General features: G+C 38.9%; 1 protein-coding gene across 6 annotated transcripts in view; it reads left to right on the forward strand.

The window, feature by feature from the left end:
* Positions 1-12,719, forward strand: part of SLC4A4 (solute carrier family 4 member 4) — a 343,107-nt gene that overhangs the window by 223,316 nt on the left and 107,072 nt on the right. For all 6 annotated transcript variants that reach the window (XM_041724407.1, XM_041724406.1, XM_041724405.1 and 3 more), the window contains 4 exons: positions 907-1,064; positions 7,567-7,654; positions 9,911-10,065; positions 10,690-10,809. In XM_041724407.1, coding sequence (XP_041580341.1) covers positions 907-1,064; positions 7,567-7,654; positions 9,911-10,065; positions 10,690-10,809 — 521 coding nt within the window. The remainder of the gene's footprint in view (positions 1-906; positions 1,065-7,566; positions 7,655-9,910; positions 10,066-10,689; positions 10,810-12,719) is intronic.

A 12,719-nucleotide genomic window follows, 5' to 3' on the forward strand; every position in this document is an offset into this window, starting at 1 on the left:
ACCACCTGCCCCCCCCCCCACTACCTACGTAACTTCTTTTGCTATTTCCTCTTCTTTTCTTTTTTTTTAAAACATTTTATTTATTTATTCATAGAGACACACAGAGAGAGAGAGAGAGAGGCAGAGATACAGGCAGAGGGAGAAGCAGGCTCCATGCAGGGAGCCTGATGTGGGACTCGATCCCAGCTCTCCTGGATCATGCCCTGGGCTGGAGGGGGCACTAAACTCGCTGAGCCACCCGGGCTGCCCTCTTCTTTTCTCCTTTAGCTCCCACTACACTTACCTTCTTATTATACCTCACTCTCTCTCTCTCTCTCTTTTTTTTTTTTTTGCCTCAGAGCCTTTGCACTTGCTGTTCCCTTTGCCTAGAATGTTCTTTGAGAAGATCTTTGCATGGCTTGTCCCCCTATCCAATGTAAGATGTACTTCTTCAGAGGCTTTCCCTGACCACCCTATCTAAAATAATACCCTCTAACCTGTTTTATTTTTCCTTCTTAGCACTTCTCACTACTTTAAATCATATTTTATTTCTCCCTTGGTGAAAAATGACCCAAGGAATATAATTTGTTGATCTATCCCTGTGTCCCTAGGGGTTAGTTAGGTCAATTCCTGGCTCATAGTAGACTCTCAACGTATGTTTATTGAGTGAGTGAATAAATAAATGAATTGTTTTATACATAAACATTGTTTTATATGTAAGTCATGTGACTGTATCCTCAATATTTTTGAATTCAAAGTACAGAGTAATGTTTATTATGATAGAATGATTAAACATAATAGAAAAATGGCTAGCTAGAGCCTGTTGTGTATTGACTCATATAAAGGAATTTCCTTGAGTGATATATGCAGTGTCTCTTGTTTCCTTCTCTGGAAATAAGTTGTGTTTTCTGGGTTCTTCCCATGCAGCTGAAGAATAAGTTCATGAAAAAACTGCCACGTGATGCAGAAGCCTCCAACGTGCTTGTTGGGGAGGTTGACTTCTTGGATACTCCTTTCATTGCCTTTGTTCGGCTCCAGCAGGCAGTCATGCTGGGTGCCCTGACTGAGGTCCCTGTGCCCACAAGGTAAGCTGCTCCCTGACCTGCCAGGGTCTACAATGTGCTTATAGGGAAGTCGTGGCTAGATAACCAATAGAATGAGGATACATCATATTGGAAAGGTTTAATCTAAATAATGATTTAGCGTATTTTTATGCTATCAGATCACTTGGCACTGGTATATTAATTATAATAATTAATTGGGTCATGTGCTAGTTTATTCTTAGTATAACTAAGAATACTTAGTTAATTCTCACAATAATATGTGTTTTTTAAAGTTTATTTATTTTAAGTAATCTCTAGACTCAATGTGGGGCTTTAGCTCACAACCCTGAGATCAAGAGTTGCACGCCTCTCTGACTGAGCCAGCCAAATGTCCCTCTCATAATATTTTTAAAGTCTAAACTATAGGTGTATGGATTTTATAGATGAAGAAACTGAGTCTGAGAATTTAAGGAACTTGTCCAAGGTCTTACATATGGTAAATATTTCAGAGGACTGAGTTCCTTTCATTTGCTCTATGTTTTATCAGAAAATTGGTAATAGGTACACACATGTATTTTCATACACAAATGTATATATGTGACTATGTGCATATGTATACACACACACATAAAAATACCATTAAGCTGCAAACTTAAATTTGCACTCTTTTACTGTTATATATTGTATCACATAAATTCTTTTAACCCATATTATGGTTATTACAATCACATCCTCCCTGCACTGCATGGCACGTCTGGAGGCATCCAGTTTATTGGCCTTGCACCTGAGCTCCAGAGTTAGAAGCTAGACTTTCAGAGTGCTGTCAGTGAACAGAAGTTAGCACTTGACTTCAACTTGTGCTGAAGAAGAGTTTAAAGAGAAGTTAGTAATCTTAAGGTTGACGTCATAAAATTATCATGTGACTAGGAACTTTTTTGGGGGGATGCTTTTTGTGGGCCCAGTGCAAGGACAGGTAACTTCTCTCTCTTTCAGGTTTCTCAGGTGAGCAGGAAGGGCTGTGAGTCCTCCTCAGTGATCTCAGATGGTCTTGGCATAATAAACTGACAGAGAGACACAGGGACCCAGGTTTGCTTTGAGCCAAGTTAAGGAAAATCAGAACATCATTATTATGGCCTCCTGATTCATAAATTACAGGCTATTTTTTCATCATATGGATATTTTCTCCTTATTTTTATATTTCTTAGACACTTAAAATAAGAATGATACTAGTCACTAGTCACTGGACAAATGGCAGAGGAAAGGAAATGCTCATGGATTATTCAATTAATGGGATTGTCATGATTTGTGTTTTCTATAAGTTAGTTGTTCACTTGAAAACATTCCAGCAGAGCTTTGCAGTTCTATCTGAGCAATCACCTGGCGAACTGCTAGCTGACTCAGATCATGGCTGAGGTCCAGCTCTTGTACCCCTATGGCTTTGTTTATGTCTCTTTGGACTAATTTTGCTGGGGCTTGAAAGAAAAAAGCATGCCAAGAAGTGCTAAATTGCTCTTGCATTTTCATTTTTCTTACACTTTTTCTCTCGAAGCTACAAGTAAAAAATATTTTAAAGGGCTTTTTATTTAACAATAACATGAGTTCATTGAGTAGCAGATCATGACTGTTTGCGTATCCCTCTTATCATCTGCTCCTGTCTGGCTCATTCTTTTCTTCTGTACAGGAGAGCATTACTAGCCTAGAGGGTAAAACACAACATCATTTGAATTAGCAAAAGGAGCCTGGCAATTCAAGGAAATGTAATTCAATAATGTCATAAAACTACTTCAGGGCAATAATCTGGACAATATACCCAAGCATGTAACATTTTTCCGGGAAACAGTTTTATCCATTTGCTGTCCTCCGGGCCAGTGCATGCTATAATCACTGAGCAGGGAGCCTCATTAGCCTTTGTGTGTATGAGTGATGTGGGGCCATTTACAATGGCTGCATCCTGCGAAATCCAATCAAGGAAATCCCACAAGGAACGTGGTGGTCCACGTGGAGGACTGCCTCTGTACTCAGCAGTGTGCTTTCACGCACTACCCTGTTGTACCGCAGGGAGACTTGGGAAGTTTGTTTTTGTGGACATTTGGCAACGGTCATTTTTCTTTTAGAAGGTGGAGGAAAGTTATGCTCTGATATTTAGTATTGTTATTGTCGCGATTTATAACAAGCAGTATTACTGCCATGCACCTCTTATGAAGCACGGATCCAGCAGCTCCCCGTGTGTAGTGTCCACAGGTTTCTCTGATTACCCTGTTATGGGCTAAATGTACTTGAGCTTTGTGCCTGCACCTGGCGTAGTGCCAGCGGGGTGGACGTTATCTGCTTAGGGTCCCTTCTTGCCACCCATGTGAAGGCAAACCGTTCTTTGCCATTTGATGACTTGGTAGGATGTGCTGATTTTTCCCAGCATCTTGCAGACATTTTGCTTGCCATCATCTTTTATCTGTCCCCAGAGGTGCCACTCCTCCATACTTCTGAGTGATGTAGGGGATGAGTATTATTACTCCTATTTCACAGGTGAGAGATGGTGGCGAAAGGAGGATTCATAATCAGCACTAGAAATAGAACTGCAGATTTCTGACTCTGAAGCTAGGCTTTAGGGAGAATCTGAGGAGCTACTTAGAATGGATTAAAACAAAATACTTTAGAGTTTTCCCATGAAGAAAAATAAAAGCCCCTGATCAGTTTGTTTTTTTCTGATTTTGATTTTCACATTTAAGACCAATATTTAGTCAGTAAATTCTAGTCCCCTGAAAATGAGAATGTTTGCTCCTTTCGTATCACTGTAAGTTCATATGTATTTTATGTTATAAATGATGATTTGCCTGAAAGAAGCAGTTTGTGCATACTTATCAAAACCATAGAAAATCTCACTATTAGAGGGATTGAGATGGAAGTCCTGCTAGTTCAATTCTGTCTTGTCCCACAGTCCAGTGGCTAGCTGCTATTTACTGTATGTAATGTGGTTGTTTCTGGTGGGTTTGTGGTCCTCACGCATCTATAGTGGAAGCTGCAGTTTAGCCATAATTTCCAAAGCCGCTAAATATGAATAATGGCTTATTTGATTCACTGCTGTTTTGAGAGCTGGGAGTAAAGGATTGGTGCATGCTGAGTTTATTCTAGAAATAGCTGTGATATATCAGGAAGGAGGAGGGTGCATATCCTTTCTGAAAAGATCGAGTGGTTTAGGAAGGCTTGGCTCTTCTTCTGGTATTATGCTCTGTTTCTGCCTGTAATTATTTTGTGAATGTGAGTATAGGCCATTGGTTCCGGACAGAGATCATCTGGTACTTATTTTCATTATGGAGAATGCTAGAGGCATCCTCCTCAGGCATAATTAGTCTGTGAAAAAGCTCACAAGTGTAGAGGAGCCTCATGAAGATTCTTGAGACAGCTAGCACTGTTAAAAATTCTATGACTTTATTTCTAGTTATGAGTGAATAAAAAGAACTCAATAACATAAATTAATTTCGTTTCCCCAGCTGTCAACGCGGTCTGTGCCCTTCCAGCCACACAAATGTAATATTTACCCCGATTTGTTAATAAAGAAAAAAGCTTCTGGTTAAAAATAACATCTGTCCATTGACAAAAAACAGCTTGGGTCATGAAAGGAGTTTTCAGTATGTTATAAAAGCTGAGTTTGGCAAGACGTACTTCTATCATGAAAGTTGTAACAGCTTTTGCTTCTTCAGGGTAAAGGGGAAAGAACATGTTTTAGGCAGAGGGAACTTCAACTTCCCTCTATTCTGTGTTGCTAGTTTTCTAGATCCCTCATCTCCGTTTCAACAATGCAATCCAAATTAGGGGCTTTTTAAGGGTTTCTGTTCCTATAGGTGAAGTTCTTGACCTGAGGTGATGCTTCCTTCTACCTATAGATAGAGGCCAGATTTCTTCTCTGGATCATTTTAAAGGGTTGAATTTATCAAATGGTTCTTGACTGGAGTAATGGGAAAATTTCCCTGATATGATTTTATTTCTATTTGGCACCATTAAAGAATAAACATAAGTGTTAATAAATACTTATTATATATGATATATATGTGGTTATCCAGGAAAGAGAAATTATACCTTGATATCTGAAGTTACTGTAACAATGTAATTCTCATAAATTGGGTTTATTGCTGTAATATCTATTCTAGTCACTATTAGTCTACTACTTTCATTCATTCTTTGGTCCTATTTAGCAGAGACCAGAGTAGATATTTACAGAAAATGAATGCCCTCCTCTCATAAGGCTTTAAGTTAGAGGCTCCATTACTCTATCAGCCCTTGGGATAGTTACCCATCCTCTGCCAAAGTTTATATTTGAGGACCACTGATAACTGAGCATTTGTCTCACTTTCTAACAAGATAGTATTTTGGCTTTGTTGCCATATAGCCAACCTGATCATTAATTCATGTATCAGTTGAGAAACGTGTATTTCCATAATGTGTATTTGTAAACCATAATCGTGATGAAGATGCTAGGGCAAGGTGGGAAGAGGTACAGGGTGGTTCTGAAAAGATCTTAGATACTATGCCTTACTGAAAAACTAATATTTAGACACATTAAAATAACAAAAAAATCGTGGGTAAAGGCAACCCATGATTCAAAATGTGTCCAGTAAAGGATCCAGGTGTTGGATATGTTCTCTTGCTGCACTACATCTGCCCCCTTTGCCTAAAAACTATGTTCTTACTAAGTGCCCTGAGAGCTGGCCATTTCTAGGCAGGCAAATAGGATTGAGAAATGTGGCCAGTACTGTAGGTGCTCCTTATGCTCCTTAATTGGATTTATATTTTGCTTTAGTGGTTAAATGTTTTTTGCTTATGTTGCACTCAAATCAGACATCAGCCATTTTAGTAAAGTACATTTTAGTGTCATAAAGAAGCACTTTATAATACTTGAGGTAGTGGTATATAATTTAGGTCCAGCTTCAAACAAGGAAAAATTCTAGTTTCAATTGAACTTCACTATTAGAAGAACTAAAATCCACTTTTAATAATGACTTCCTTCATACTTGAACAGACTTTCATGCCTGCTGATTGCTTTTGCTTTTTCATCTACTGTGGTAACACTTAAAAGTGAGTGTGCCGCCTCATGCCAGAACTGGTTTCTAAGCAAATAAGTATTGAACAGTTTTATGGTTATTTGGGTTTAAAATTGAAGCATTCAAACTTTAAGTTATTTTCTTACACTCTTAGTTTCTGGTTGTTTTCCTTTCCCCTTCAGATTGAATTTTATAATGAAAAAAAAAATATTTATTCAAGGACCTTTTAGAACAGACCCTAACACTTTGGAGAGTACTTGCTGTCAACCCATTTTTTATTTAAAGTGAGGTGTATAAATAAATGAGTAAAAATAAATTTTATTAAGCAAGTCCCATAATAACCCTGGTCCCATAAAATTTCACCTAGGATTTCTTGGCCCAGCTAAGTATCAACATCTTTCACCAAGGTGACCTATGGGAGTCATAGGTTGGGAAGGTAATATTAGGCAGAATTGTTTGCTGAAAAGGACAGGACGTGAGAAGGCCTATCTACTCTCTCTCTTTTACTAGGCACAGTCTTTGGCTCATCCCTTGATCTCCTTGAGTCTCAGTATCCTCACCATTAAACTGGAATGGGATACCTGTCCTTATTGCAAAAGAGTATATGCAGTTTAAATGAGCTGATGAATATGAAAAGCTTTGCAAGCTTTAAAAAGCTGAGCAAATGTGATGTTATCATTTTTGATGCTCTTATTGTCTCCATGTTAGGTAAGACATGGTCATAAGCAAGGCGGATATGTATCCAGTGTTCCCTTTTATATATTGTTTCTTATTCAATTACTGGGTTTCTTCCTCTCTCCTTGAGACACAAACCTAAGTGGGGATAAGGCTCATTACTGCAAATTCCAGGACCTCCTTACTGTGGAGCAATGTGCGTACATTATCAAGAAAACAAGTTTGGAAAGGAAAATGAGGACACTCACCAAAGAATTTTAACTGCCTGTGAATGATGCTTTATTTTGAATTTCTCTCATATTTCTCTCTCTCTACTTTGGCTGTCAGCATGTGGCTTACTTGTAGAGGACTTGCTTTTCGCTGACTTCCAGTCACTTGTGAGCAGAAATATTTCTTAAAAATATGGAGAGAATCATTTGTCACTGCTCATATTGAATAAGGAAAAGTCAGAGAAATCTGAAGATGTACTAAGTCTTTCTGGTTACTGTACTTAATGGGTTTTCTCCAAAGATTCTGAAAGTCAGTAGAAATGGAGAGAAAAGAAAATTTAGAAAAAAAGATTGAATGACTCCCAAAGTGAAGTTCTCTTGCTCAGTGAGAAACTTCTCAGGGTTTCCATGGTAAATTCTTTCTTGCCTCCAAAGAAACAACAATTTGTGTTTCACTGTAGTGTGAAAGACCATCTTTTGTGTTACCGAGAATATTACCTTTGTTTTAAAGATGAATTCTAGACCTATACTTTTTAAAAACCAGGATAGATGTGTCTCAGGTTAATGTATATTAACTTTGATGAAATGTGTTTTATAGCTTTTTCTTCTTTCCTCTTCCATTAGGTTCTTGTTCATTCTCTTGGGTCCTAAGGGGAAAGCCAAGTCCTACCATGAGATTGGCAGAGCCATTGCCACCTTGATGTCTGACGAGGTAGGCGATCTGGAACATGGTGATCTGTGAATGTTCCACTTGTATAGTTTTCATACTGTGAATTGGCTGTCACAATTTATTCAGTTAGAATTATGTGGTTACCAGCCTTCTTTATGACATGAGGCACAGCTTTCTTGGCAGATGAGCTGATATCTGCACAGGTTTTCAAAAAATAAATTTTATGTTGGAATAAAATATGGTTTCCTTTCTTTTTCTAAGCATTTGCAATTCTTAAAACTGACATATGTTAAAAATTCTTTAAAAAGTTCAAATCACTGTATTAATTTAAACTTTATCTCTTAAAATGTTTTATATATTCATTCTGGGAGTGCAAGCATCCATATATCATATTGTTTCAGAAATAATGGGTTCTATAAAGTAATGCATAATAAAATGAATCATGCATTTTTTCTTAGATATCAGAAAGTACCTGTTTTTTATGGTCTTCTTATCTTGCAGGAAAGAATTATACACACTCTAAAATGCATTAGCAACTGTTACTGCAGAGTATCTAGTACTTTGGCAGTATAACCTTACTCTCATAACAGCTTGAATGTTGTTACACACATTCTAGATATGATGAAACCCTTAACCCTAGTCTCAGTAGGAGAAATACAAGTAGGATATGGGATCACTGATTTCTGCCTCTGTGTCTTTTTAGCTTACTGTTTTCCCAAATGTTTCACTTTTGCTTTATTACTTGATTTGTTAGCTTCTCCAAGTGCTAAGTGGAGAATAGGGCATTTAGTTCTGGAGGTTCTTTTTGGTGATTATTCAGATGGTTACTTAACGTGGGACCGAGAGCGTTGATGCATAGCTTTGCTGGTTTTCCCCCTTGAGGCAACAAAACATCTCAGGGGGCTCTTTGATTTATTTTTGTGTGTTTATATTTTCTTAAAAAAAATTATTCCTCCTAAGATGTAACAATTAGAAATTCTCTAAGCATTTCTAAGCATTAAGCTCTAAGTGACAGAAAATCCTGATTTATAGTGGCTTAAACTACTTGGGGTTTGGTTTTTTTTTTTTTTTTTGCTCACATATCAGGAAATTTGGAAGTAGGTAGTTACTAGAGTTGATTTAACTTAACTGCTTAATGATAAATCAAGAGCCAAGGCTCTTGCTTGGTGGTCTTAAGGTGGCTACTGCAGTCAGCTTCAGCCATCGTCCCTTTTGTATTCAAGGTAGGAAAAAGGGGGCAGGAATGTAAGCTGTATTTGTCTGTTTTAACAGGTATTCTAAAGGTTTCCAGACAGCTTTTTTCTTTTATCTCATTGGTCAGAACTGTCAATCCTTATCTGCTTGGGAAGCTGGAAAAGTGACCCTTTGACTTTCCAGCCTCTCTTGTAGCTGTACCCGCCACAGATGAGGTGCTGGCACTTTGTGCTGCCCTACTCTCAATCTCATAACCCTCAGACCATTACGTGTTATTTGTTTGACAGCTTTTAAAAATTCTTGTCGAAGACAAGAGATTTAGTAGCGATCTTTAAGAATAGGTAAGAATGTTAAGCAGGAGCCATCTTTTCTCCTAGAGACCAAAGAATGAGGTATGAAAAGGTAGAAAGGACTTGCAGATCATCAGCTAGGTTAGAAGACTGGAATGATTGGCACAGATGATTATGTACATTCTGGAAGCTCCTTCTTTGGATATCCATATCAAAGACATGAAGCATTGCTACCAAGGATGGCTTAGTTACTGCCTTGTTTAAAAGGTTAGACAGATGATCACCTGCTTAAAGCCCTTTCCTTTTTTTGTTACCAGTATAACTTAGATTTTTCTTCATTTGATAGCTAGCATTATTAGTGCGTTTGAGAGTTGCAGTGTTGGGGTCTTATTAACCCTATCTTAACACTCAGCTTGAACTTTTCCTTTTTGATATACCAGCAATGGTTTGTCCCAGTCATTTGCATTTCAGAGAATGACTTGTATATTTCTCCAAACCATTCTCATCTGGCTTCCACAGCAACTATAGCAGTAATGGCACATGCCAGTGAGAGATGAAAGGCAATGTTGTGTTACAGTATTGATTTAAAAAATATATATATATATATATAAAAGAAACACAGCTGTTTTCTCATGCCTCTACTTATATTCTTTGGGTTCAAAATCAGAATACCAAAATAGTTTGGGACAAGCTGATAGGAAATATGAGAATATGATTATATTAAATATATATTAAATATTAAAGTGGCTCGACATTCTGTGAGGCATGTAGAGAGTTCTCTTGTTGGATCAGTGTATCTCTTATTATCCTCTAGGTGTTCCATGACATTGCTTATAAAGCAAAAGACAGGCAGGACCTGATTGCTGGCATTGACGAGTTCCTGGATGAAGTCATTGTCCTTCCACCTGGGGAATGGGATCCAGCAATCAGGATAGAGCCTCCCAAGAGTCTTCCATCATCTGACAAGAGGTAAATTATCAGGCAATTGGGGTGTTTCATCCATTAGAAGGAGGTTGTATTCAGAAAAGGAAATGGGGTCATTATACTATCCTAATACTGTGTTTTCAGGTTCCCATTTAAATTGATGTATTCTCTCAAATGAATCACATATGTGCTTTGGTTTGACATTTCGTTGACACTGTAAAGTGAATGTTGTATGCTGTTATTTCTTCAGTGATTGCAAATTAGAGATCTCAGATTATGATACTGGGATACATTATAGATTTTTGGAGGATGTGTTGGGGACTTTCCATACATAAGGAAACATTGGTTTACCCAAGAGGAGTCCCTATAGATTTAAGAGGCTATTGGGTAAGATAATTTTGGAGAAGGCATTTTTTTGAAAATCTGTTATTTTTCAAGTGAAACAGTGTACCCCTTATACAGTATACAACACACTCAGCTTTTTATTCAACAGTCACTGTCTTCCCTCCAAGTAGAACACTTTAAGAATTGTCTGGTAGGGTGGCAGAAGGATGTAATGATCTTTCTCCCAAAGGTTTTCAGTCCATCTCTTCATTAGTGCATGACACAGCTAAGAAGCAGATGAATAAAATGGACTAATATTCTCTTGGGCTCTGTTGTCTTGCTTAGAAAGAATATGTACTCAGGTGGAGAGAATATTCAGATGAATGGGGACACCCCCCATGATGGAGGCCATGGAGGAGGAGGAGGGGGACACGCGGATTGTGAAGAATTACAGCGAACTGGACGGTAACTGATGGATTCTTTTGCCATTCATGATGAGGAGCTATTTAGATCTTAATTTCCTTTCATTTTCCTATCAGCATTTGACTCACTGGTTTGTGCATTTGTTCAGCCAATGTGTGTGTATGTGTGTGTGTGTGTGTGTGTGTGTGTGTGTGTGTGTATAGATAGATTAGTTGCAGGGGTGGGGGTTGGGGTGAGGGATGCAACAGTAACTTAAAAAAGCCCTTGTATTTTGGGTCTTCCTTGGTAGTAGTGGGAGACAAACAATGAGAAAATGAACAAATGATTATCTGAGGAAAACTAAAGCAGAAGTACAGAGTTTGGCGATGGGAGGAAGGTATTCCAGTTTAAATAGGTCCAAGAAGGCCTTATGAAGAATTGCAGCATTGAGGAAAGTCCTGAAGGAGGCGGAGGAAGACCCAGAAGATGTGGAGGCGGGGATAGGGGACAGCAAAGTGCCTGGTATGGCTAGGCCATGAAGTGAGGGAAGAGGTGTCTGAGAGAAAGTTAGCAGGACTGCAGGTGGTGTGAGTGAGTGGCGGGAAGGCAGTCATGTGCCAGTCTTCCCTGTTTGGCTTCTGTGATCCCATCCTTTCCCTGTACATTGACATGCAAGTGCGTAACATGTTACAGAAATGAGGACTCTCAGGTGATGGTCTCCTGAGCCTGCAGTTGGAGAGTCAGGTTTCCCAGATTGCCTTTGTAAATCTCCTAAGTAATATTTTAAATAGGATGCTTGTGTTATGAAGATAGTACTTTTTAAGGACATTGAGGGTTTTTTTGAAAGCACCAAGCTATGTTTTTTTAATATGCAATTAAATCTGAATGAAATGATTTTATTGCTCTGATACCCGCTTGGGTTTCTCTCTGACATTAAAGGCACATTATTTCTTTTTTCTTAAAGAATAGAGAACACGAGACCTCTCCCCGTATTTTTTTTCTTAATAGTTCTTTACAAACTATTTTTAATAGGAATATCCTTTTCCTTTTCTATAGATATGAGTTCTGGGATTCAGCTCTTATTTAATCAGGCTGGACTTTCATGCTTATATAGTTCACTTTTTTCCTGAATGCACTGCGTGTGTACAGCATGCCCAGTCCCATGCTCAGCCCCGTGCATACTGAGAAAACTGCAGTGGGGCACCAGATGCAGCGAGGGCCAGCAAGCCTTCCCCGCCACCATCTACTCTCAGCCCCAGACAGTCCTGATAATGTATGATAGCCCACGGTAGAAATCTGAACTCTGAGTGGAAGGTCAGAACTTCAGAGAGCTGCTGAGTTCTGAGGGAGGACCACCTACGCAGCAGGAAGGGTGTGAGGAAGGCTGAGATGTGACGTTTGGTTGGGAGGGTAAGTTGACTGATGCACAAACAAGACCGCTGACTACTAATGTGCCGAATGGGGCCAAGCTTGCAGTGCTCTTCCACCACATACCGGCACAGCTTCCTCCCTCATTCCTTCGGAACTTATCCCAAAGTCACCTGCTCCGGAGGCCTGTTCTGGCCACTCCAATATATTAAATATTTGCTTCTCTAGCACTTAATAGCCCACTTAATTTTTCCCTTGATTTTTAGCGCCATGAATTTTACTCATATTGGCTGTCACCCATGTAGAAAGTGGAATCCCTGGGGGCAGGTGTTTTTGCCTGTGTTGTTCACTGTTGTGTCTTCAGCACCTAGAGTAGTGCTGGGCATATTGCAGGTGCTTAGTAAACACTGGTAGAATGATGAGTGGGGCTGAAAAGGAAACTGTGGCAAGATTATAAAGGGCCTTCCATGCTTGGCTCTCACGTTTGGATGTTTTTCTTCAAACAGTGAGAAATTTTCATTCATCTACACAATTCACTCTCATCTAGAAACCAACTGTCTGTTCTTTAGGGAATGTGACACCCAGTTTAGTGACCAAGACAGAGA

The sequence above is a fragment of the Vulpes lagopus genome, chromosome 12 (assembly GCF_018345385.1).
Source record: "Vulpes lagopus strain Blue_001 chromosome 12, ASM1834538v1, whole genome shotgun sequence".
NCBI classification, from domain to species: domain Eukaryota; kingdom Metazoa; phylum Chordata; class Mammalia; order Carnivora; family Canidae; genus Vulpes; species Vulpes lagopus.